Source organism: Musa acuminata, chromosome BXJ3-8, assembly GCF_036884655.1.
Source record: "Musa acuminata AAA Group cultivar baxijiao chromosome BXJ3-8, Cavendish_Baxijiao_AAA, whole genome shotgun sequence".
NCBI classification, from domain to species: Eukaryota; Viridiplantae; Streptophyta; class Magnoliopsida; order Zingiberales; family Musaceae; genus Musa; species Musa acuminata.
Window position 1 is genome coordinate 15,645,001 of NC_088356.1, and position 23,431 is coordinate 15,668,431.

General features: G+C 38.3%; 1 protein-coding gene across 1 annotated transcript in view; it reads left to right on the forward strand.

Annotated features, from left to right (window-relative positions):
* LOC135644724 (uncharacterized) overlaps positions 1-2,015 on the forward strand; it is a 7,138-nt gene extending 5,123 nt beyond the window's left edge. Inside the window, exons 2-4 of the mRNA XM_065162589.1 lie at positions 750-1,359; positions 1,469-1,742; positions 1,827-2,015. Of these exons, the coding sequence (XP_065018661.1) occupies positions 750-1,359; positions 1,469-1,742; positions 1,827-1,877 (935 nt within the window). The 3' untranslated portion in view covers positions 1,878-2,015. The remainder of the gene's footprint in view (positions 1-749; positions 1,360-1,468; positions 1,743-1,826) is intronic.
* The last annotated feature ends 21,416 nt before the right edge of the window (positions 2,016-23,431 follow it).

A 23,431-nucleotide genomic window follows, 5' to 3' on the forward strand; every position in this document is an offset into this window, starting at 1 on the left:
ATTACAAGTGAAGGATGGTCATGGTTAACAATAACAATCAAAGGATGTACATGAGCTTTAGTAAAGGCTAAATAAAGTATACTGGTTACAATTGAAGGTTAAGAATTAGCTTGCACCTAGTATTGTCTCTGTATTTTCTGCTGTAATGGACTTTCTTAAATCTTGTTGTTGGTTTCTATATATTTTTCTTATCTGCTTATGTTTGAACCTTGGTAGCTGATTTCTTTCGGTTGAAACTGCATTTAAATGTGTTGATTCTGTGAAATGGTTTAGTGGTTTTTTTTATTTATAGCTTCTGGTCCCACATAACTATTGATTAGATCTAACCCTTAGGTCACATCATTTTCGACAGAAACTTTTGTACTCCCCTTGTTCATTAGTAAAACATGAGTTTTGCATGTTTCTTGCAAACAGTTCTTTATTGTCATTGCTGTGTTATTTGTATATTACTAGGTTTATCAAGGGATTGGTAGGGATGTGGGAAAGTGGGAGACTGAATCTTGTTCTCCCAACACCTTATGTCCTAGCTTTGTGGTTGATTGGCCTGTAGGGGTATACCACAGTGGAATTACTATAGACCTTGACCCCTTGGTGCTGGGGCTTGGCGCAGCTGCCTATTCTGGTAACTTAAGAGATTTTCTAGGCAGTGTTGGAGGGAGTGGGTGCCTTAAGTTTTTGAAGATAATATTAATATTGGCATTCTTTTTTCTTACCAATGCGTAACTGAATAATCTGCTTGTCAACTGTAGTTCTGCGCATGGAATTGGACATTCAGAGATTCATGCAGAATCCATATCATCAACACTTTGAATTTCAGCCTTTACCAACTTCTTATCTAAGATGCGCTGCTCATCGTGTTGCTCAACACTATGGTCTACAGACCATGGCACTAGATAACGTGGTAGATGGGTTAGGTAGCAGAGTAGTGGCAAGGAAAACTCCTCAGAGTAAATATCCAGTTGTCTGTTTATCAGAAGTACCTGCAAAAGTGTCTGATAGGGATATTACTGAGCAAGTTAAGATTACTATTCGTCCAAGACCAAGAATGGTTTCCTCAGGTGCCGGCATTGATGCAGTACCTGAAAAAAGTGCAACAAGGACTGTAGAAGAGCGGAAGGAAGAATATGACAGAGCCCGGGCCCGTATCTTTAGTGGTTCTTGCAATTCTGAGGTTGAAGGGTCGTCATCTCCTGCTTCAGTTGACGGAAGAAACGTGTTCTTGAGCAGCGATGAGGAGTTCCAGAGGACTGTCGAAGAAATTGACAAAAACCTCCCAAAAGATGGTGCTTCCAGAGTGGCCATTTTCAAAGATAGGGAAAAGGACCGCACTGATCCAGACTATGATCGGAGATATGAGAGGTACAGAGCCAACTTGCACAAACTGGTCTTGCTGTTGACTCCAATTTCTGGGTTATCTTTTTGTTCCTTGCTTTCTGGTGTAGTAAAAGAAAATTCTCAAATTTTGCAGGTATGTTAGAGGACTCTCGTTCCCACAGAACTTTAGCTTGCAAGCTTGCAGTATAATTCAGCCTCCATTTCTGCAGCATGATGGAGGCATTTCTCAGTTTGGTCATTTGCCCAGTAACCAAAGTCACGTGAACTACGACATAACAAACCCAGCTGTCAATCCATATGCTTTTGGATGCAATCAAAATGCAAAAAATGCTGTCTACTTACAGTGGCCTAGCCCTGCAATGATGTATTCAAACTCATATGAGCATCTCGGGCATGCAATGTTCCAGGTAAGCAGCTGATTGTGCCATTTCTTTCCTGATAATCAACTGTCAGTCAGAAAGTTTCCTGATTCCGGTGTTTTGAATTTGCAGGCTCCATTCTATCAGCAACATTTGAGCTTTGAGCATACGCAGAACTGCTAGTCGGCATGTTAGCTTTGTATTGACTTAATATTTTGGTGAATTTAGTAGACACTGGACTTTGGTGAAACTTCTTGGAATTCTGAGATCCTCAAAAATTACCGTGTACTCTTCTAAAAGCAAGTCTTCTCATTCCCCCCATGATACTTTGGTGGACGTTGGTTTTTTTTTTTTTTTTTTGTATGCAATCTGCATCTCACATATCCACATGGTTCACTATCTGTTTAGCTACATGTTAAGGAAACTTGTAGGGGAAAAATTAGCCCACTTTTTTTTGCTTCAAATATAGGTGTGCATCGCTTTACAAAATTGGGGGACGAACTTCTACCGAGTAACGTGTGGAGGGGTTAGTCACGATGCATCATTTTGAAATTTAGGGACGAGTAAATAAAGGAGACGAGCTTTGGCGATAGAGCGCGGACTTGTTCCCCTAACTAACCAAGGGTCACTCGGCGCCCTTTTCTGAATAAGCTTCTCGACTCTTATTGATTCTCATCAGATTCTGAATAAAGTGGTAACAAAGCCTCCCTGCCACACTCCTTGCATTTAGGTAAGTTTCAACTTGGTGATCGAATTCAACCCTATAGAGGTAAAAATTGACTATGGAAGCATTTTTATGGTAAGCTTTTTGGATGCACTTATTAGGATCGGAGCGACACTAAGAGAGGAGAGAGGGGGGGACGAATTAGTGCAGCGGATTAAAATTTGTAAGTTTGAAACCGAATTTGTAAATGCGAGGAGATTTCAATTCGACAATAACTCGAGTAAAGTGAGAAGATGAAAACGAAAACGAAAGCTTGCTACAGTGGTTCGGTTAAAGAACACACCAATTTAAAGTGGTTCGGTCAAATGACTTACATCCACTTGCGAAGCCTTCTTCGATGAGGCTCTCAACTTCCACTAGCAAATCACTTTGAAGGGGAAGGACAAATACCCCTCTTACAACTTTTACAAATAGTTCACACTTTTACAAATTTTCAAAGAAAAGGAAGGAGGTGAACACTCAAGCAATTGATAAGGCTTACTAAAAACTTTACAAAGCTACTCAAAAAGTTGTATTCTCTACTGAGAATTGAGGGGTATTTATAGGCCCCAAGAGGATTCAAATTTGGGCTCCAAATTTTTAATTCTCTTGGGTTCTCGATGCTGACAGTGCCACTACCTGTCAGTGTCTGACAGACAGTGTACTGGCGATGCCACTGCCTAGTCCGGCGGTGCCACCGTCAGACCTCTTGGGTGTTGGGCGGTGCCACCGCCCAATCCGGTGGTACCACCGCCCGATCCTCGAGTTCTGGGCGGTGCCACCGCCCGACCTTACCGGTCATTGGTTGAGCTTCAAATCCGACCCAAATCAAGTCATATTTGGGCCCAATTGGCCCCTAACTAGGATATAGGATTATCCCTTAATCCTAACCCTAATTATATGCAAACTATGCAACTGAAAACATAGTCCTAAGCAAGTTTTTAACCGGCAAACGACGAGTCTTGTTCCGGCGAGCTTTTCGGCGATCTTCTGGTGGACTTTCGATACACCCTCGAATTTCTTCCAACGGACTCCCAGCAGGCTCCCGATCTTGTGGCGAGTTCAGCGAGTAGCCGAGCCTTCTCGGTGATCTCCGCGAACCTCCGACAATCTCTTCGGTGGACTTTCGAAAACTCCGACAAGTCCCCGATTTCTTCTCGGTTGGTTCCGACAGCATCTCCGACGAATCTTCAGACTCTCGAACACCCATCGAATTTGACTCTGGTAGACTTTCTTTATGTCTTCAAGCTATCATAGTTAATCCTGTCATGTAAAACAAAAGTTCGATCTAGACAATTACTCCTAAGCAATTAATCAAGTTGTTTAGGATCGGAGCGGCACTAAGAGGGGAGAGAGGGGGGACGAATTAGTGCAGCGGATTAAAATTTGTAAGTTTGAAACCGAATTTGTAAATGCGAGGAGATTTCAATTCGACAATAACTCGAGTAAAGTGAGAAGATGAAAACGAAAACGAAAGCTTGCTATAGTGGTTTGGTCAAGGAACACACCAATTTAAAGTGGTTCGGTCAAATGACCTACATCCACTTGCGAAGCCTTCTTCGATGAGGCTCTCAACTTCCACTAGCAAATCACTTTGAAGGGGAAGGACAAATACCCCTCTTACAACTTTTACAAATAGTTCACACTCTTACAAATTTTCAACGAAAAGGAAGGAGGTGAACACTCAAGCAATTGATAAGGCTTACTAAAAACTTTACAAAGGCTTTTGTCTCAATCTATTGCTACTCAAAAAGTTGTATTCTCTACTGAGAATTGAGGGGTATTTATAGGCCCCAAGAGGATTCAAATTTGGGCTCCAAATTTTTAATTCTCTTGGGTTCTCGATGTTAGCAGTGCCACTACCTGTCAGTGTCTGACAGACAGTGTACTGGCGATGCCACTGCCTAGTCCGGCGGTGCCACCGTCGGATCTCTCGGGTGCTGGGCGGTGCCACCGCCCAATCTGACGGTACCACCGCCCGATCCTCGAGTTCTGGGCGGTGCCACTGCCCGACCTTACCGGTCATTGGTTGAGCTTCAAATCCGACCCAAATCAAGTCATATTTGGGCCCAATTGGCCCCTAACCAGGATATAGGATTATCCCTTAATCCTAACCCTAATTATATGCAAACTATGCAACTGAAAACATAGTCCTAAGCAAGTTTTTAACCGGCAAACGTCGAGTCTCGTTCCGGCGAGCTTTTCGGCGATCTTCTGGTGGACTTCCGATACACCCTTGAATTTCTTCCAGCGGACTCCCAGCAGGCTCCCGATCTTGTGGCGAGTTCAGCGAGTAGCCGAGCCTTCTCGGTGATCTCCGCGAACCTCCGACAATCTCTTCGGTGGACTTTCGAAAACTCCGACAAGTCTCCGATTTCTTCTCGGTTGGTTCCGGCAACATCTCCGACGAATCTTCGGACTCTCGAACACCCATCGAATTTGAATCTGGTAGACTTGCTTTATGTCTTCAAGCTATCGTAGTTAATCCTGTCATGTAAAACAAAAGTTCGATCTAGACAATTACTCCTAAGTAATTAATCAAATTGTCCGGCATGTCATTGGTCCCTCGATGCTTCGTCTGATTCTTCGGCGCATCGTCCTCTCTTGCGGTCTATTGCCCAATCGGCTAGTTGACTTCGTAACTCCGATATCCTTGGCGCAATACCTACTCTTCTTAGCCCGATGCCTGAATCCATGGCCCAAAGCCTTCTATCGATACGTCGACCGATCCACCGGCCCGACGTCCAATCTTCTAACATGTTCCTCTGGCACAATATGATTTTCCTGCTTTAATTGTCTTATCCTGATCGAAGCATTCTGCGTCACTCAAAACGTAGATTAAATCATAAACACATAGCAAGTGGTTTCATCATCAAAATACAAGATTCAACAATCTCTCCCTTTTTGATGACGACAATCACTTGATGATGGAGTTAACCTTAATTCCCGGAGTTTAAACAAACTCCCCCTATCAATATGCCATATTGATAGAACCTTGAATTCAAACCGAATTCAAGTCATTGCAAATATTCATCATGAGTATTTACAGCACGTCATCATGCATAACATGATCATACTTCCCCCCCTTTGTCATCAACAAAAAGGAGAAGTATCACTTTCTATGTGTTTGAGATATAAAGTTCAATACATTGCATGAAAAAATATAGTGTTAAATTTTATCATCATGCAATCAAGCAATTAAAGATGTGCAAGTTTAGCATGTTTGCTTTTCTTGAGATAGTAACTGTTTACTTCTCTTTAGACTACAAGCTAGCAATTTTTATGATATGCAAGTTTTGCTACATGCAAGCTAGCAAAAAATTTCAAAAGCAAATACAAGATAGCTTTCTTGTGTAAGCTCATGATTCTTGCTTCCTATTACAATGTGCAAGTTGCAAGTTTTTGAAATATCTAAGTTCAACACATTGCATAATTAATATAATCTCCTAGTTTTATCATCATGCAATTTTGCTATTATCATCGATATGCAAGGTAGTATAATAGCAATTACTACAACATACAAGCTAGCAAATTTTACAACACTTTAGAACATGCAAGCTAGCAGTTTTGAGATGTTCAAGAAAGCATCTCTTGCTTCTTGAAATACGCAAGTTTGCTAGATGTACAAGTTAGTATGTTTTACTTCTTGAGATAGGCAAGATTGCACATTTGGTATGCAAATTTATAGTATGCAAGTTATCAACTTTTACACATAAAAAAGTTAGCAAAAAGATGTGCAAGATGGACTATTTTGCCTATTTTCAAAATATGTAACTTGGCACATATTGCTTCTTTGAGATTTGCAAGATAGCACATTTGCTTGAGATTATAAGATAGCATTTCTTGCTTTTGAGTCGAGCAAAGTAATAAGTTTTGCCCCTTTCTGCAATATGTACATTTGTAATTTTTGCTTCTCTTGTCTTGTGCAAGCTAGCTAGCTATCTCCCCCTTTGTCATTGTCAAAAAGAAGGGAAGACCCTTTACATCAATTTCTAAATCATGACAAAGGTAAGTATCAATCTTATTTGTGTATTATTATGTTTTCAAATTAAAATATGCACAACTTCAAAACTTTACATTTGTATCCTTACTTCATGCATTATACAAATAAATTAATCACTATGGGCATATCATACATGATACATCATTTTGGTAATAAATCATAGCATTTATCAATATTTTGATCATAATACCAAGCATTCATCATTTAGAGCATTCATGATACACATTATATGCATATATCATCACAATAAAAAGCAATTGCATGCATAATTTTAAATCATAAATGTTTCAAATCATGATGGTATTAATTTATCAAATTGCATCCTACCATGCATGATCAAAACTTCTCCCCATTTGTATTTCATGCATAATTTCATTTCATCACATTAGGAGTATCAAGAGGAATTAATTGGGTGATGAGATAAATATTTCATGAATACATGGAATTGTATAAAAAATCATATCATAAGTGTTTCATATAGCATATCATATTTTATTAGAACTAGTCTTCTTTTTGGTGAATAGAAAAAATAATAGGAGAGCAAGATCTCAATTCATGCATATCAAATATTCAATCATCAAAATCATGATTCATCTAGAAAATGCTCCTCTTTAAATATTCAAAGAGAGATCTTAGGATATCAAATAATAAGAGATTTTCAAAATTTTAAGTCAAGAATTAAAAAAAAAGATATTCTCTTTAGTAAATCACAAAAGAAAATGTAGGAGAAAAAAATTCAATTCATACATAAGAACTCTTATGATTCATATTGAAAATTTTCTCAAAATATAAGAGAATAAAGAGTAAGAAATCTTGATTCATAAAGGATTTCATGTTATAAATTTCAAGAGATCAGGATCATAATTTCGATTAAAATTTATTCAAATTTAAATCATCAAAATCATTATCAAAATCCAAGATATTCACAAAGATGATACAAATGGATTCATCAAAACCAATAAGATATAGCAAAATAATTTTCAAGAAGAATGTTTTCCTCTTTTTGGTTGTTTCAAAACATATGATTTTGTTTCATTTATGTCAAATAAAAACATGTATCATGTTTAAAACTAAAAGTGTAAGATTTATTACAACAAAGATCAATAAGGCACTTTCATTATGGTAAAAATCAATAAACCGTAAATCGCAAGATCATTATGCATAATTTTAAAATTTATTAAGCATGATCATTATGCATGACACTAAAACATTGTTTCAAAATATTTAATATTTTCATTACATAATTTCATTATTATGCATCATCATATTTTCAAATTCGAACATGCACAATTTCAAAACTATATCTTTAATTTTTAATGCATGATACAAATAACTCAATCATCATTATGAGCATTTTATATATGATATTCAAGCATTCATGATACAACATTTTGGCAGCATGATCATAGCTTTTCAAATGATGGTATCTAAATGTTAAAGTTCATTACATCCTATCATACATGATCATTAACTTCTCATTTGTATTTCATACATTATTCAAAATATCAAGAGAATTTTGATGATGAAATATACATTTCATGAATGCAAGAAAATTTACATAATAAAATTCAAGTCATAAATTATCAAGATGTCGAGTAGCATAGGTTAATTTGAATAAATCATTTTTAGTGAATACCAAGAAGAATCACATCATGAAAGAATTTTGATTCATGGAAAAATTTCATGTATTGAGAAATCAAGATGATAATTTATAAAAAAAATTACAAGTTATATTTAAGAAAAAATCATCATTCGTTTTCAACTCATTCAATTTGTCAAATCAATATCATGATTTTGTTATAACTCATTTCAGATTCAAATCATCAAATCAAAATCATTTTCAAGAGATTCATATAAATCAATAAGATAGAGAAAAACAATTTTCAAGAACAATGCTTTTCTCTTTCTAGTTATTTAAATTAATGTCATTTATTTCATTTATGCTAGATAAATATGTGCATCAACATTTAGGATTGAAAAATGAATTTTGTCATAAAAACCATCAAGATCAATAAACTACAAAAATTATTATGTATAACTTTACAATCTCATGCATAAAATCATCAAATCATAGTATCAAAATTTCAATATTTTCATTCCATCATTTTGCATTGGTTTCATTAAATATAATTTTGAATGATTCTTGCAGATAACTAAAACTTCTTTAGTTTTAATTTATGTGATTGACTTTATATTAGCATGCTCAAATTTTATTCTTAAGTCAAAACCATATATCATGTTTGACAACCAAAGACAAGGTTCGAGAAAATAGATCATCAAGCCTTCAATTCAAAAGCCATACATCATTATTAAGCATGATATTAAACTTCTCAATATTTTCATTAAGACATTAAGCATGGTTTCAATCAAAATTACAAATCATCAAAATACACATTTTTACTTCTCAAGCATATACATAAGATTTATATTTAACATTTTATTTCATTTTCATTTTTAAACATTAAATTATTAAAAATATAATTTTTAAAGAAAATTAATCCTAAACTAAATTAAAAATAACTCATGAAAAGTATTATGTAATTTCGAAATAAATTAAGGGGAGTTCGATTACCTCATCGTTGAAAGCGGTTAAGGCGTAGTTTGCCACATCGCCTTTCTTGATTTTCTACTCATCTTCGGACAAGCTCGATTCATCCCAATTTGTGTTCTTCTTCTTGCGTTCAAAACAAGTAGTTCCGTTCTTTTTATTTTTAAATTTTTGTTTCATTTGTAGTTTAAGTTCACCATCACTGGAGCTTATGCTCGAGTGGTCTTCATGTGTTCTATATCCCAAATCCTTCCTGTCCTTTGGAAGGTTGTTCTCGAGTTTCCTTTTTGTCACATTGTTCATTTCGTAGGTCATTAAAGACCCAATTAGTTCTTCGAGAGGAAATGTCTTAAGGTCCTTAGCCTCTTGAATGGCCATAACTTTTGGATCCCAACTTTTTGGAAGGGATCTTAAGATTTTAGTTATTAGTTCAAAGTTAGAAAAACTTTTACCAAGAGTTTTGAGTCCATTGATGACATCCGTGAAACGGGTGTACATGTCTCCGATGGACTCACTTGGTTTCATTTGGAAAAGTTCGTAAGAATGCACAAGAATGTTGATTTTGGACTCTTTCACTCGATTAGTGCCTTCATGAGTGACCTCAAGAGTTCTCAAAATATTAAAAGCCGAATCAGAAATCGAAATGTGATTAAATTCATTTTTGTCAAGTGCACAATATAAGGCATTCATAGCCTTTGCGTTTAAAGCAAAAACTTTCTTCTCCAATTCATCCCATTCGCTCATCGGAAAAGAAGATTTTTGAAATCCATTTTCAATAATATTCCAAAGCTCAAGATTCAACGAAAGTAAGAAAACTCTCATTCGAGTTTTCCAATAAGTATAGTCCGTCCCATTGAAAAAGGGAGGACGAATGAGAGAATAACCCTCTTGAAGGCCGAAAAGAGCCATTTCTATTTGGGTGTTAAACCAAAGTAGAAAACCGTGGCTCTAATACCAATTGTTAGGATCGGAGCGACACTAAGAGGGGGGGGGGGGGGGGTGTGAATTAGTGCAGTGGATTAAAACTTGTAAGTTTGAAACCGAATTTGTAAATGCGAGGAGATTTTGATTCGACAATAACTTGAGTAAAGTGAGAAGATGAAAAGGAAAGCTTACTACTGTTGAATCTCGGATTTTGATGATGAAGTCAATTGTCATTTGTTATCTAATCCATATGTTGAGATAAGTGTGCAGGATTAACTACGATGGCAGTAAGACATGCAGCAGGAGTTACACCGAAGTCAAGACCATGATCACGTTGGGGGTTTGAGAGTTCGACGGAAGTCCGGACGGTCGTCGAAGGTTCTGCGGGAACAAATCCGAGAAGTCCAAGAGTTTGCCAAAGAAGCTCATCGGAACTCGCCAAGTGGATCGTCGCAAGTCCAGGAGATTTGCCGGAAGTCCACCAGAGCATCGCCGAGGGCTCGTCGGATGTTCACCGAAAGTTTGTTGGAAGCTCGCCGAAAGAAGCGATTGACACACCGGAGCAAGTTGTAGTAAATGTCTTAAGAAATATCATAGTTAGCATGTAGATTAAGCTAAGAATGGGAGGTGATCCCATTAACTTAATCTGGGGGCAATTGGGCCCTTGATAGACCTAAATTGGGCTAAATGGATTAGCCCATTCCGACCCAGATTTTCTGGCCGGCGGTGGCATCGCTTGGGTCGGCGGTGGCACTGCCCAGGAGCTCAATCTCCCAGGAAAACTGGGCGGTGGAACTGCCCCATTCAGGCGGTGGCACCGCTTGGGCTTAGTCTCTGAGCAAGACTAGGCGGTGGAACCACCCCAGTCAGGCTGTGGCACCGCCAGAGCTCGGTCTCCGAGCTTTGTCAAGCGATCGTACCTCCTAGTCTGGCGGTAGTACCGCTAGGACCTCGAAAATTCAAGAGATGACATTTTTTAGCTTCAAATTCAAACCAATTTGGGGCCTATATATACCTCACCCTTTCCTGCATGAAAGGGCACCAAAAATTCAATCTTACTTTGTGATTTTTAGAGCTCAAAAGTATTGTAAAGGCTAGAAGTTCTCCTCCCTCTTTTTTTTCAAGTTTTGATCTTTCAAGAGAGGAGAGAAAATTCTGTAAGGGTTGTCTCCTAAGCCCGTCAAAAGGAGTGAAACTGTAAAAGGGTGGTTGGCCTTCGCCTATTGAAGGAAGGCCTTTAGTGGACGTCGGTGACCTCATCAGAGGAGGAAGCCAAAAGTGGATGTAGGTCAAGATTGACCGAACCACTCTAAATCTCGGTTTGTATTTACTTTCTGATTTCTATCTTAACTGTAAATTGCCTCCATAGCTTTACTTTAATTGCACTTCGCCTAATCTAAGTTAAAACAATTTCTGAATCGACTTTCATACCGAAATCACTTTTATAGTACGAACATTGTATTTCGGTTTGCAATTACATTTTGTTCTCTATCTTAACTGCAAACTGCCTCTATATCTTTACTTTAATTGCATCTCGCTTGATCAGAAGTTAAAGTGATTTCCGAATCGGCTTTCTTATCGAAATCGTTTTTATTGTACGAATGTTATTTTAAATTGTCGAAAGTTTTCTGTTGCACTAATTCACTACCCCCCCCCTCCCCTCTTAGTGCTCTTGATCTTAACAGCTGTAGTGTAAATAATAATTTTAGAAAGGTAAGTACTCACACATTCAAGGAACACACCAATTTAAAGTGGTTCGGTCAAATGACCTACATCCACTTGCGAAGCCTTCTTCGATGAGGCTCCCAACTTCCACTAGCAAATCACTTTGAAGGGAAAGGACAAATACCCCCTTCTTACAACTTTTACAAGTGGTTCACACTCTTACAAATTTTCAACGAAAAGGAAGGAGGTGAACACTCAAGCAATTGAAAATAAGGTTTGCTAAAAACTTTAAAAGGCTTTTGTCTTAATCTATTGCTACTCAAAAAGTGTATTCTCTGCTTAGAATTGAGGGGTATTTATAGGCCCCAAGAGGATTCAAATTTGGGCTCCAAATTTTGAATTCTCTTGGGTTCCTGATGCTAGCAGTGCCACCGCCTATTAGTGGCGGTGCCACCGCCTGTTAGTGTTTGACAGACAGTGTACTGACTGTGCCATCGCCCAGTCCAGCGGTGCCACTACCGGACCTCTCGGGTGCTGGGCGGTGCCATCGCCTAGTCCGACGGTACCATCGCCCGATCCTCGGGTTCTGGGCGGTGCCACCGCCCAGTCCAGCGGTTCCACTACCTGACCTTACCGGTCATTGGTTAGGCTTCAAATACGGCCCAAACCAAGTTATATTTGGGCCCAGTTGGCCCCTAACCAGGATATAGGATTATCTCTTAATCCTAACCCTAATTACATACAAACTACACAACTGAAAATATAGTCCTAAGCAAGTTTTTAACCGGAAAATGTCAAGTCTCCTTCCGGCGAGCTTTTCGGCGATCTTCCGGTGGACTTCCGATACACCCTCGGATTTCTTTCGACGGACTCCCAACAGGCTCCCGATCTTGTGGCGAGTTCAGCGAGTAGTTGAGCCTTCTCGGTGATCTCCGCGAACCTCCGACGATCTCTTCGGCGGACTTCCGAAAACTCTGACAAGTCCCCAATTTCTTCTCGGTTGGTTTCGGTAGTATCTCCGATGAATCTTCAGACTCTCGAACACCCATCGAATTTGACTCCGGTAGACTTGCTTTATATCTTCAAGCTATCGTAGTTAATCCTACCATGTAAAACAAAAGTTTGATCTCGACAATTACTCGTAAGCAATTAATCAAGTTGTCCGGCATGTCATTGGTCCCTCGATGCTTCGTTTGATTCTTCGGTGCATCGTCCTCTCTTGTGGTCTATTGCCCAATCGGCCAGTTGACTCTGCAACTTCGATATCCTTGGCACAATACCCGCTCTTCTTGGCCCGATGCCCGAATCCATGGCCCGAAGCCTTCTGTCGATACGTCGACCGATCCACCGGCCCGACGTCCAATCTTCTGACTTGTTCCTCCGGCACAATATGATTTTCCTACTTTAATTGTCTCATCCTGATCGAAACATCCTGCGTCACTCAAAACGCAGATTAAATCATAAACACATAGCAAGTGGTTTTATCATCATAAACGCAGATTCAACAGTGCTTTCCTTTAGATCAAGAGGCAAGTTTGCTCCTGTGTGTTCTAATTAATATCTCTATGCCTTTGTTGTAGGGTTTTTTGATCGAGGAGGGTTCTTATCAGTTCTTTCGAACAATTGTGTACAAAAACATTTCCATCATCTGCTTTCATCATGGTGTGGTCAGACATCAATCGAACGTGTGCCTCTGTTGTTAAGGATTTAGGCTCCAACGAGAAGAGAGAGATGACAATTACTTCCGCAAAGATCGGGGATGAGCTTGTCTATAGGCATTGGGTCCATGTTAGAGTAAGCTCCCTTCTTCATAACTCGGGGAAACACTCGGGCCCAAGCCCAAGGTTGCCAAGTGTGGACTAACTCTAGTCGACCCATAAGCTTCTTAGATTGAACTTTAATATGACCATTGGATCCTTACCAGTGAACTGACCCATGCGAGGTCTAAAATTACCACTTGGCCATAAATCTACTACAAGTTAGATTATAATCTTTGAGAGAATTCTGATGATAATTAACATGCAGTAGAGCACCTCGCCCAACAAGGTCCCTTTAATGCAAGAATCGAATCGACTTTTGTCGCTCCCGCTCATTGGTCACCCATGGATGCTCGCAATAGAGTTATTGCAAATCCAGGCCTCAAAATCTTCAACACATCTGGCTGTTGATATGCTCTATAATCACACAAAGGAGATTTCGTTATATATGTGCCTTAATTCCTTTATTATTTATGATAGTTGATCTACCCTAGGCAAGGACAGATGAGTTAATGTGAGGGAAGGTCTAGCCCCTTGTTGACCCTTTTCATGGCCCCGCTGAGAAGCCCTTAGTTCCCTTGGCCTTGCATACTTTTAACATCTTTATCATCTTGACTTAATGCAAAGGATTGGACTTGCCTACCTCTCTGATGCCCCTTCCTATATGTCAGTTCACAAGGCAACTCTCATGGGACTCTAATCTCCTTTTCAATCTCTAACTATAACTTTTCCTTTGAGGCTCTCATTTGCAAGATGATGGAAACCTTTCACAAGGCAACTAAGGAAGGCTTGAGGCAGGGCAACGATCTTCTTGTTGATGAGGTGGACCATGAGTGGGTTAGGATTATAGACGAGGATAGGTTGAAAGCCTTAAGAAAACCCCTTGGAGTTGGCTCTTTCCCTTGTTCTTTTCTTTGTTTGAAATGATCTCCTGATTTGCTTCTGACCATCCTCTCTTTCTTTTTATGCCAATAAGCTTGGGAGGCTCTAAAACTCCACTAAGCTTTTTTTATTTGAGCCTTACTAGATTAAGTACCACCTTACTGGAATGAGTACCAGGATTTTAGTAGCATTGTCTCTTCCTCTTAGATGTGTGACAATAGTGTTGACCCACTTATTGACCTTCACCACACGGCCACCCACATTAGTCATCTCCTTGTCCAGTTGCATTAGAGACATGACCAGAACTTTAAAAAGGTCATAGATACTAACAAGAAAATCATTGATCGTGAAACCAAGGACTTCCAACACTCTTACCCCTAATGATTATATTAAACTCTTCTACATTCATAATAAATTTATTGCGACTAATAGTTTCACATTAAATGATTAGGGCAAAAATCAAATGGGATATGAAATAGGATAAGCATATTATTTTGTTTCACAAAATTGTTGCCCATATAAATAAGAACACTATATCAATCTCTTAAAACTTAAACCACAGTGACTATTATCATAATGATGAAGTCATCCATTTTTTACTTTCCAATTTGGTTCTTGAACTTGTGGTCCTATTCGATCTTCGATGCCTCTAGCAACTAGAGCGTCAATTCCCCTCTTTCGACCCTTACTCATGCTACAGAACTCTCATAAGTGAGCACATTTTTTTAAAATCAATAACTCTCTCAAGAAGATGGGTAAGGGAAAGAGTCCTAGCTTTGATGGTTTCAACATCAAAATTTTCTTTGGTATTAATGTTAGAAGAAAAACAAGTCTCCTAGTACTAAATTCATAAAAATGAAAGAAATAGTATAACATAGACAGAGATATTGAGATACGACAATATCTATGGAGCCACTATAAATCTTTACTATAGGGAGAAAAATTATAAGTATGTAAAAAAATGCTTATTTTGTAAAGTCTCCCAACTCTCCATCACTTTTACCATAATTTTACTCAGACTTCTCAAAATAGCTCCTCTCTATTTATAGTGTGTGCATATTGAGAAAAAAGAGATCACATGTAATCCACTAATCTAAATGGCCCTAAACAATCATAACAGCCCCTAGTTTATAGCTATAAATCAGATAAGTAGTTATAATCTCTTTTACTAAGTCAAAGATGACTTTTAATAACACTTTTACTAAATCAAAGACACTTTAACAATTGAGATTTACTTAAAAACTTAGCTTCTATCATGATATCAAATGCCTCATACATAATAGGAACAAGACCTTTCTCGTTTTGACTAACTGAGTTCCCACCTTAGTAACCTTGTGTAATAAGAATAATCTGTATCCATATCTAGTCACTCCATTCATGATAATATTTTAATTATTAATAAATTGATTCACTCTATAGTCTCCTATAAAGGCAACTCTCTCTTGGAATGCTATTTTAAATGTTCTTAATTTGATGAACTTTTCACTCTATTTCGTTTCTTAGATTTTTTTTCTTGCTTATTTTCCCCAACTTTTGCTTGTTTGATCAACGGGTGCCCCTTTGATTGGTTCTCTAGGCATAGTGGCATTTGTCGGGGGGACCCAATCTTCTCATATCTCTACATTCTAATTCAATAGATTGATAGAACCCTAAAAGAATTCTATGTATATCTTTGAGGGGGATCAACCCTTGGAACGCTATAAGGGTTCCTCCCTCCTAAAAGTCGATCAAATGGCTGCAATTGTAGATAAATCTTATTGCGAAAGAGATGGAAGCTACATTCTTATATAAGGCTCTAAACCCTAGCCCTAGGGGCTGCTACCTAAGTGAGTTATCACTTTTGCCCTTAACCGTAACCAACCAATCCAATAAAAGGGGGCGGCGGCTAGGAAGCCCAAAGGACTAAATATAAACCCTAGCCACTCTTCCTTATAAGATAGAAGCGGCTAGGTGGGGTTTATTATAATCTCATAGGGTTTTATTAGTTGCTTCTTGGTTAAGTATGACCTAACCCTGCTAGGGTCCTATCAAGTTTGTCCTCTCTAAATCAGCCTTGTCCTCAAAGCTGAGGTTCCATGAACTCAGGGAACTAGGTCTTCATCTCCTCATGTGATTCCCATGTGACGTCTTCAAGTGGTAAATTATTTCAATGCACTGGTACTTCAATAGAGGGACGCCGGCGACGTCTCACGATTCTACGGTTGAGGATGGCTTGTGGTTGGGCTTAAATATCTCCATCATCAGTGGTGTTGGGTAGTTGGATCTGGGGTGTCTCGTGTTCTCTCAACTTGGGCTTCAGGCATGACACGTGGAAGACAGGGTGAATTTTGGCATCCTCAAGCAATTTAAGTTTATACGCCAAGACTCCAATACGCTCTGTGATCTGATATGGCTCATAAAAACGTGAGGATAGCTTCATGGAGACTCGTGTGTTGATGGAGAGTTGTTTATAGCTGTAGGCAAAGATAGACCCAATTTCCTACTGAAAATTCTCTTTCGCTTCATCGTGTGTCGGCTTACTGCTTCATTTTGGTTTGAGCGGTAGAGAGATTATCCTTTAGCAATTATAGGGGTTTATCCTTATCAATCAATTCTTGGTCGACATGATCTACCTTGGCCGATGTAATTACATGCTTTAGAATCACAAGGGCCGGTCGACTATACAGTGCTTCATAAGGGGCACATTTAGTATATGAATGATATGTAGTATTATACCACCATTCAGCCCAGGGAAGCCATTTCACCTATTCCTTTGATCGGTCACTAGCGAAACATTGAAGGTACGTCTCTAAACACCTGTTCACCACCTTTATTTGGTCGTTAGTTTGTGGATGATATGCTATGCTCATCTTGAGTTTGGTGCCCTATAATTGAAATAACTCGGTCCAAAATTTACTGGTGAAGATCCTGTCATGATCACTTACAATGGACCTTAGCATCCCATGTAGTTTAACAATATTTTCTATGAAAATCTAGGTAAAACTATCAGCAGTGTAGGGATTTCACATAACACAAAAATGAGCATATTTCGTAAGTTGATCAACCACTACGAGAATTGTGTTTTTACCTTTGGAAGGTGGTAGCCCTTCAATGAAGTCCATAGAGATATCAGTCCACACTGAGTCTGGTATGGGTAGTGGTTGTAGCTTTCCTGGACTTGTTATTGTTTCACCCTTATGTTGTTGACATATATCATATTATGCCACATATTCAAAAATAATTTTTTTCATCCCTCTCTAATAAAAATTTTGCTTCACTCTTTTGTAGGTTCTTAGGAATCCGAAGTGCCCTGCTGAAGGTTTGGAGTGCATTTCATGCAGGATGATTTTGATGCAAGGGGGGTTGGATATAAGCACAATGTGACCTTTGTAGCGTAGATCCCTCGAATCTCAAGTGTAGTGGGCTATTGCACTTGGATCCTCCAATTTTTTTATAATGTTGATAATCTCTGGATCCTTCTTCCACTCTTCCCTAATGTCCTCGAGGAAGCCGATGGTAGAAAAGAGATGGCTGAAAATTTAGCTTACTCAGGTAGCCGTGAGAGTGCATCTCCAACAATATTTTCTTTCCCCTTTTTGTAAATAATTTCATAATCAAAACCTAAAAATTTGGTTACCGCTACTCAAGGAATGATATCTTCTGCTCTAAAAAGTACATGAGGCTTCTATGGATGGTTTTAATTTGAAATCATTAGCCGATCAAGTAGGGTCTCCACCTCATTACTGCATGCATAATGATGAGCATCTCCTTATCATATATTGACATGTTTTGATGGGAGGGAGACAATGTCTTGCTGGTGTATGCGAGTGGTCGACCATTTTGCATAAGAACGACTCTAAGGAAGGCATTTTTTTTCAGTAGAGAAGTGAGGGGTGCACTGATCATCCCATAGTCTTTGACAAATTTTTAGTAGTAGTCTGTTAGTCTAAGGAACCCACACAGTAATTTCACATTTGTAGATTTCGGTCAGCCTTGTATTGCTTCAATTTTTGTTGGGTCTATTGCCACTCCTTCTGATATTATGTGCCTAAGATACTCTACTTTTTGTTGGAGAATGCTGTACTTTGACTGCTTAACAAAATGAGTATTCTCCCAAAGGATCGTCAAAATAATCCGTAAATGCTGAAAGTGAGTCTCAAGAGAAAGGCTGTAAATGAGAATATCATCGAAAAATACCAGCATAAATTTATGAAGAAAGCTCCGAAAAATATCATTCATGAGACTTTGGAAGGTTGAAAGAGCATTAGTGAGTCCAAAAGGCATTACTAAGAATTTATAACGGTCATCATGTGTGCAGAATGCAGTTTTTGGAATGTCATCTTCACATACCCGAATTTGGTGGTAATCGGATCGGAGGTCCAACTTCGTAAAGACTCGAGCTCCTTTTAATTCATCAAGAAATTCATCCACCACTAATATTGGGTATTTGTCCTTGACGGTGATGTCATTTAAAGCTTGATAGTCGATTCACATAAGTTCCGTCCTTCTTGCGTACAAGTAGCATCAATGAGGAATAGGGGCTACAACTTGGCCGAATCACCCTTGTTTCAAGCATCTCCTTTACAATATTTTCAATTTCATCCTTCTAGAGATGAGGATAATGGTACGGTTGAGTGTTCATTGGTGGCTTGCCCAGAAGGATTGGAATCCGATGGTCATGTTACCGAGTAGGAGGAAGATCGCACGACTCAGCAAAAATGTCGGCAAATTCAGCAAGTAATTGGGCAAGATTTTGATCTTCAATTTCTATTTTCTTCCCCTCTGGTTGCTGCTAGAGATGCATAAAAAAATCACCATTTACCTTGTGTAAAACTTTCTCCATTCGTTGGGTCGAAATAGTGGTTACGTTGCTTCTGCGCTTCCCACGTAGGATGATCTGTTTGCCTTTATAGTAGAATTTCATAATTAATTTGGAAAAGTTCCAAGAGACATCACCTAGTATAGTTAGTCATTCTATGCCAAGTATGGTCTCATAGTTATTAATTGGTAGGAGGAAGAAGTCGGTGATAATTTCTTGGTCTTGCAGTAATAGTTTCACCTGCGGCTATCTTTGATCGCACTTTAGGATTTTGTCATTGGCGACCTTTACATCGAACTTACTGCATCCTTTGATATGGAGCATCATCCGAGCAGCAACCTTACTATTTAAGAAGTTATTAGTGCTGCCCATGTCGATGAGAATAGTGATCGGTTGTTATTTAAGAAGGCCTCCAACTTTCATTGTTTGTGAGTTTGAGTAGTCGGCTAGCACATGTACCATAAAGTTGGTCGATTGTAGCTCTACTTCCACATCTTTTTTTTCATGTTCAAAGCTCTTTTCTAGATATTCAATGACCTCTTCTTCTACTGGTTTAATCATAAGAAGTCTCACTTTTTTACGATGATACTCGCAGCTCCATGGCTCGTCGCAATACCAACATAACCCCTTCGCAGATCGCTCCCGAAGCTCTTCTCTTGTCAATCTTTTTGGTATAGAGGGGCTCGACTGATAGTAGGGGGGGCTGAGAGCTTCAGTATTATTAGTCAGGGAGCGACTCTAGTCCTCCGGGCTTCATGGTTCAATCGCTCCTCTTGAAGTCGTGCAAAAGATATGGCTACCATAAGCGTGTACGGTTGTCACGCTTTAACTTCTCCCGAGATCTTCGGCTTCAAGCCCTCAATGAAAGTCCCCAAAAGCTATTTTTTAGACTAATCACAAGTTTGATTAGATAACCTTTCAAACATGATTTGGTACTCTTGAATGGTGGAGGTTTGTCGGATCTTTGCTAATTGTCCATCAATGTTCTCGTAATCAATTAGTCTGAAGCGGATCAGCAGTCCTTCTTTGAATTATCGTCATGAGAGGACTCTGTGAGTGTGTTCAAACTAGTTAAACCACTATATAGTATCCTCTTCAAGATGTATAGCTATAATTTCCACCATAGATGCATCCACGATTTTGTGGTACCAAAAATATCGCCTCGCGTATGAGATCCAACCAATTGGGTCTCCTTCTTCCCATCTAGGGAAGTCCACCCTCATGCGTAGATAGTAGGGATCGGTCATAGAGTCTTCCCTCTCTTGGAAGTCATCTCTTCGGGCTTAGTGTGATTGGTCAAAGCTCTCTCCTTGATGTGATTTCTTTGGGCTTGGTGGTCGGCCCAAACTGAGTTCGGTAAAGAGAGTCTGAATCTTATCCTTCATTCGCGCCTCGAAAGCTTCAAATTTAGCATTGATTGCCTCCTCAGATGCTATAGTATATGCATCCAAATCTATAATATTAAGATCTCTCTTTTGTTGTCGGGTTAAAAGTATGTATAGATTGAGAGAACCGGTGGTCGACGGGATTGGTGGATTAGTGGATATAGGCTGCGATTTAGGCTTATTTTGTGGCTGTTTTGGGTGCAATTTGAGGGTGTGGTCTAGTAGAGTTTTAGGGCTATGATGGTAGTGGATGAAGGTTAGGGAAAAAAGTTTTAGATCTTTGGTAGATGGCAGCAAAGGTTTGATAGAAATCAGTGGAAGTTGCTACAGATATGTGTTGTCTTGTAAGAGCAGAATTGTCATTGAAGAAACAATGGTTTCTCAATGAAATTTCTAGCAAAAATCGAGAGATTTGAGGATATTTAATAGCAAAATCTTGGTTTATATAACAGCAATGATGACCAATTTAATTAAAAAAATTTCGGTAGTATAACAATAAGGAAATTGGTGCAAGTTGCAATAGTAGAATTCTCATCGAAAAATTTCAACAGTTTATGATGAAAATTTGTAGCAACACAAGAACGTTTTTAGAGATGAATTCCTCAATAGATCAATCTAGATGGAAGCCAAGATAATCTATGAAGTGTATAAGAAATTTTGTTAAAAAAAGATTATAAATAGATCGATTAAAGGCAATAATATACGGTTGAAATTTTCTGTAATAATCCTTCGTTTGCAAAGATAACTTTTGCGACGAAAGGAATTCACAGCATAGGATAGATAAGAAGACTTTTTGGTATTTTACATGAAAAATTACAGCAACAAAATGTATTAGTGATAGGAGAATACTAGATCTCTGATGTAATTGGAGGCGACATCAAGAGCAATTGTAAGAATTGCTTGGTTGATGGTGGGCGGTAGAGTTGGCAGCAAAAGCAGTAAGATCGTTGCTCTGATATCAAATGATAGAACCCTAAAGAAATTCTATGTAGATTGATCTTTGAGGGGATCAACCCTTGGAACACTATAGGTTCCTCCCTTCTAAAACTTGACCAAATAGCTATAATTGTAGATAGATTTTATTGCCAAAGAGATGGAAGCTACAAGCTTATATAGGGCTCCAAACCCTAGCCCTAGAGGCTGCTTCCTAAGTGAGTTACCCCTTGTGCCCTTAACCCTAACCAACCAACCCAATAAAAGGGGGCGACGACTAGAAGCCCAAAGGCCCAAATATAAACTCTAACCTCTTGTTTATAGGATAGAGATGACTAGGTAAGATTTATTACAATCTCACAAAATTTTATTAGTTGTTTCTTGACTGAATAGGACCCAACCCTGCTAGGGTAGATCCTCTTTTCTATCTTCAACAATATTATCAATTCAAAAAAGTTCACCGTTTTAACATCAAAAGAATTAAAATATTTCATATTATGTTTATTGATCATGTGATTATCTGCCACTGGGCTGACCATAAAACCTACACTAGTGTCCATCGTTAGCCTCTTTGCCAATCTAAATAGTTAACCTTAATAAATCTAATGTCTAGTTTCCTTAGTATTGCCCTCCCCTCATTAATATGTCACGTGCTTGGCATTAAAGAGGGATCTTGGTCTATTTTTTATCTCCAAACTTGATAAGGCCCTTAGGAAGGTTTAGAGGATTCCTTTCTCAAGTTGGTAAAATTATTCTCATTAACTCAGTTATTAATTCTATATCTACTCACATGCTTATGAATTCTTGGACTTGTAATAAAATCATCACTAACATGGGCAAGGTTACTAGGAATTTTTTCTGGAATGAGAATGTTGATCACAAAAAATATAAACTCATTAGTTGGGATCGGATCAGTAACCCAAAATGTTGTTGAGGCCTTGGCATTCATGACTAGAAGCCGGTCAAAATTATCATTAATGCTAAATACATCCTCTCTCTCTCTCTCTCTCTTAAATCATAAAATGCTAGATAGGGACTCTCCTATTTACTCAAACATGTTAGGGGTGGATTGTGCAAAATTATTGATTAAAGCCCGGACTGACCCTTGGATCAATAATTACCATATTAATCATTTGCCCGCTTTCTTTAATTAATGTTGTTGCGAACATTGATACTATCAATGATCTTAATGTTGAACCTGGTGAAACTAAGTGTGGCTTTCCACCCCTTTTTCACCTTCTGCATTCTTCACATATTTACATGCTGCATGTTCCTTACGTGGAAGCTTGGATTTAGACCCTTTCTCTTAAGGATATACTCACTATGAGCAGTGCTTATTAGCATATGAAACCGGCAAATAACACATGGAAGAAACCTAAAATAGTTGGAAGGAGATGTGGCAGTTAGTGGTGGCCCTAAGGATTAAAATCTTTACTTGGAAACTCCTATAACAAATCTATTTATCAAATTCCTTTTATAATAAATCAACTATCTATAATAAATCTATTTAAGTAGCCCCAACTAATTAAGATATTTATAAAATAAAAAAAAAACCAAAGGGATTATGGTTTTACCTTTGTGTACCGTAGTAGCCTAACCATAGATAAATAAATTGGTTCATATCTAACAGGGAGGATACCATAGTGGATGACAGTGAAAAGTCAATGTGAGATTTAGATAGTGGACAGTGTTGCAAATGAATTTTCTTTCTTTACTTAGCATTTTAGTGTGGCTCGTTAAAGATTCACTTTGGATTCGATTTAGTATTGGATCATGATCTAATATATATAGACTCGTAGAAATTTATTGTTGGATTCACTTTGGAACCTCATCTACTCGTAGAAATTGTATTGTAGCAACAAAACTCTTCTACTAGGCCAGGATTAACTCAAATCCAACTCTTTTTGTATCATCCATATTTGCTTATATATATTGTCCCTGAACAGGATTCTTGAATAATAATCTACATCAGGCTACAATACATGTTGACATCAACTTAAGTCTTGAACTACTATTGTTATATATATGAATGAATGAATGGTTTTATTCTTTACATTAGTTTGATATATATGATGGTGGTAGACTATCTACATAAGTCACCAACGTGAGGAGGAGCAATTTTGTTGAAACACCAAACCT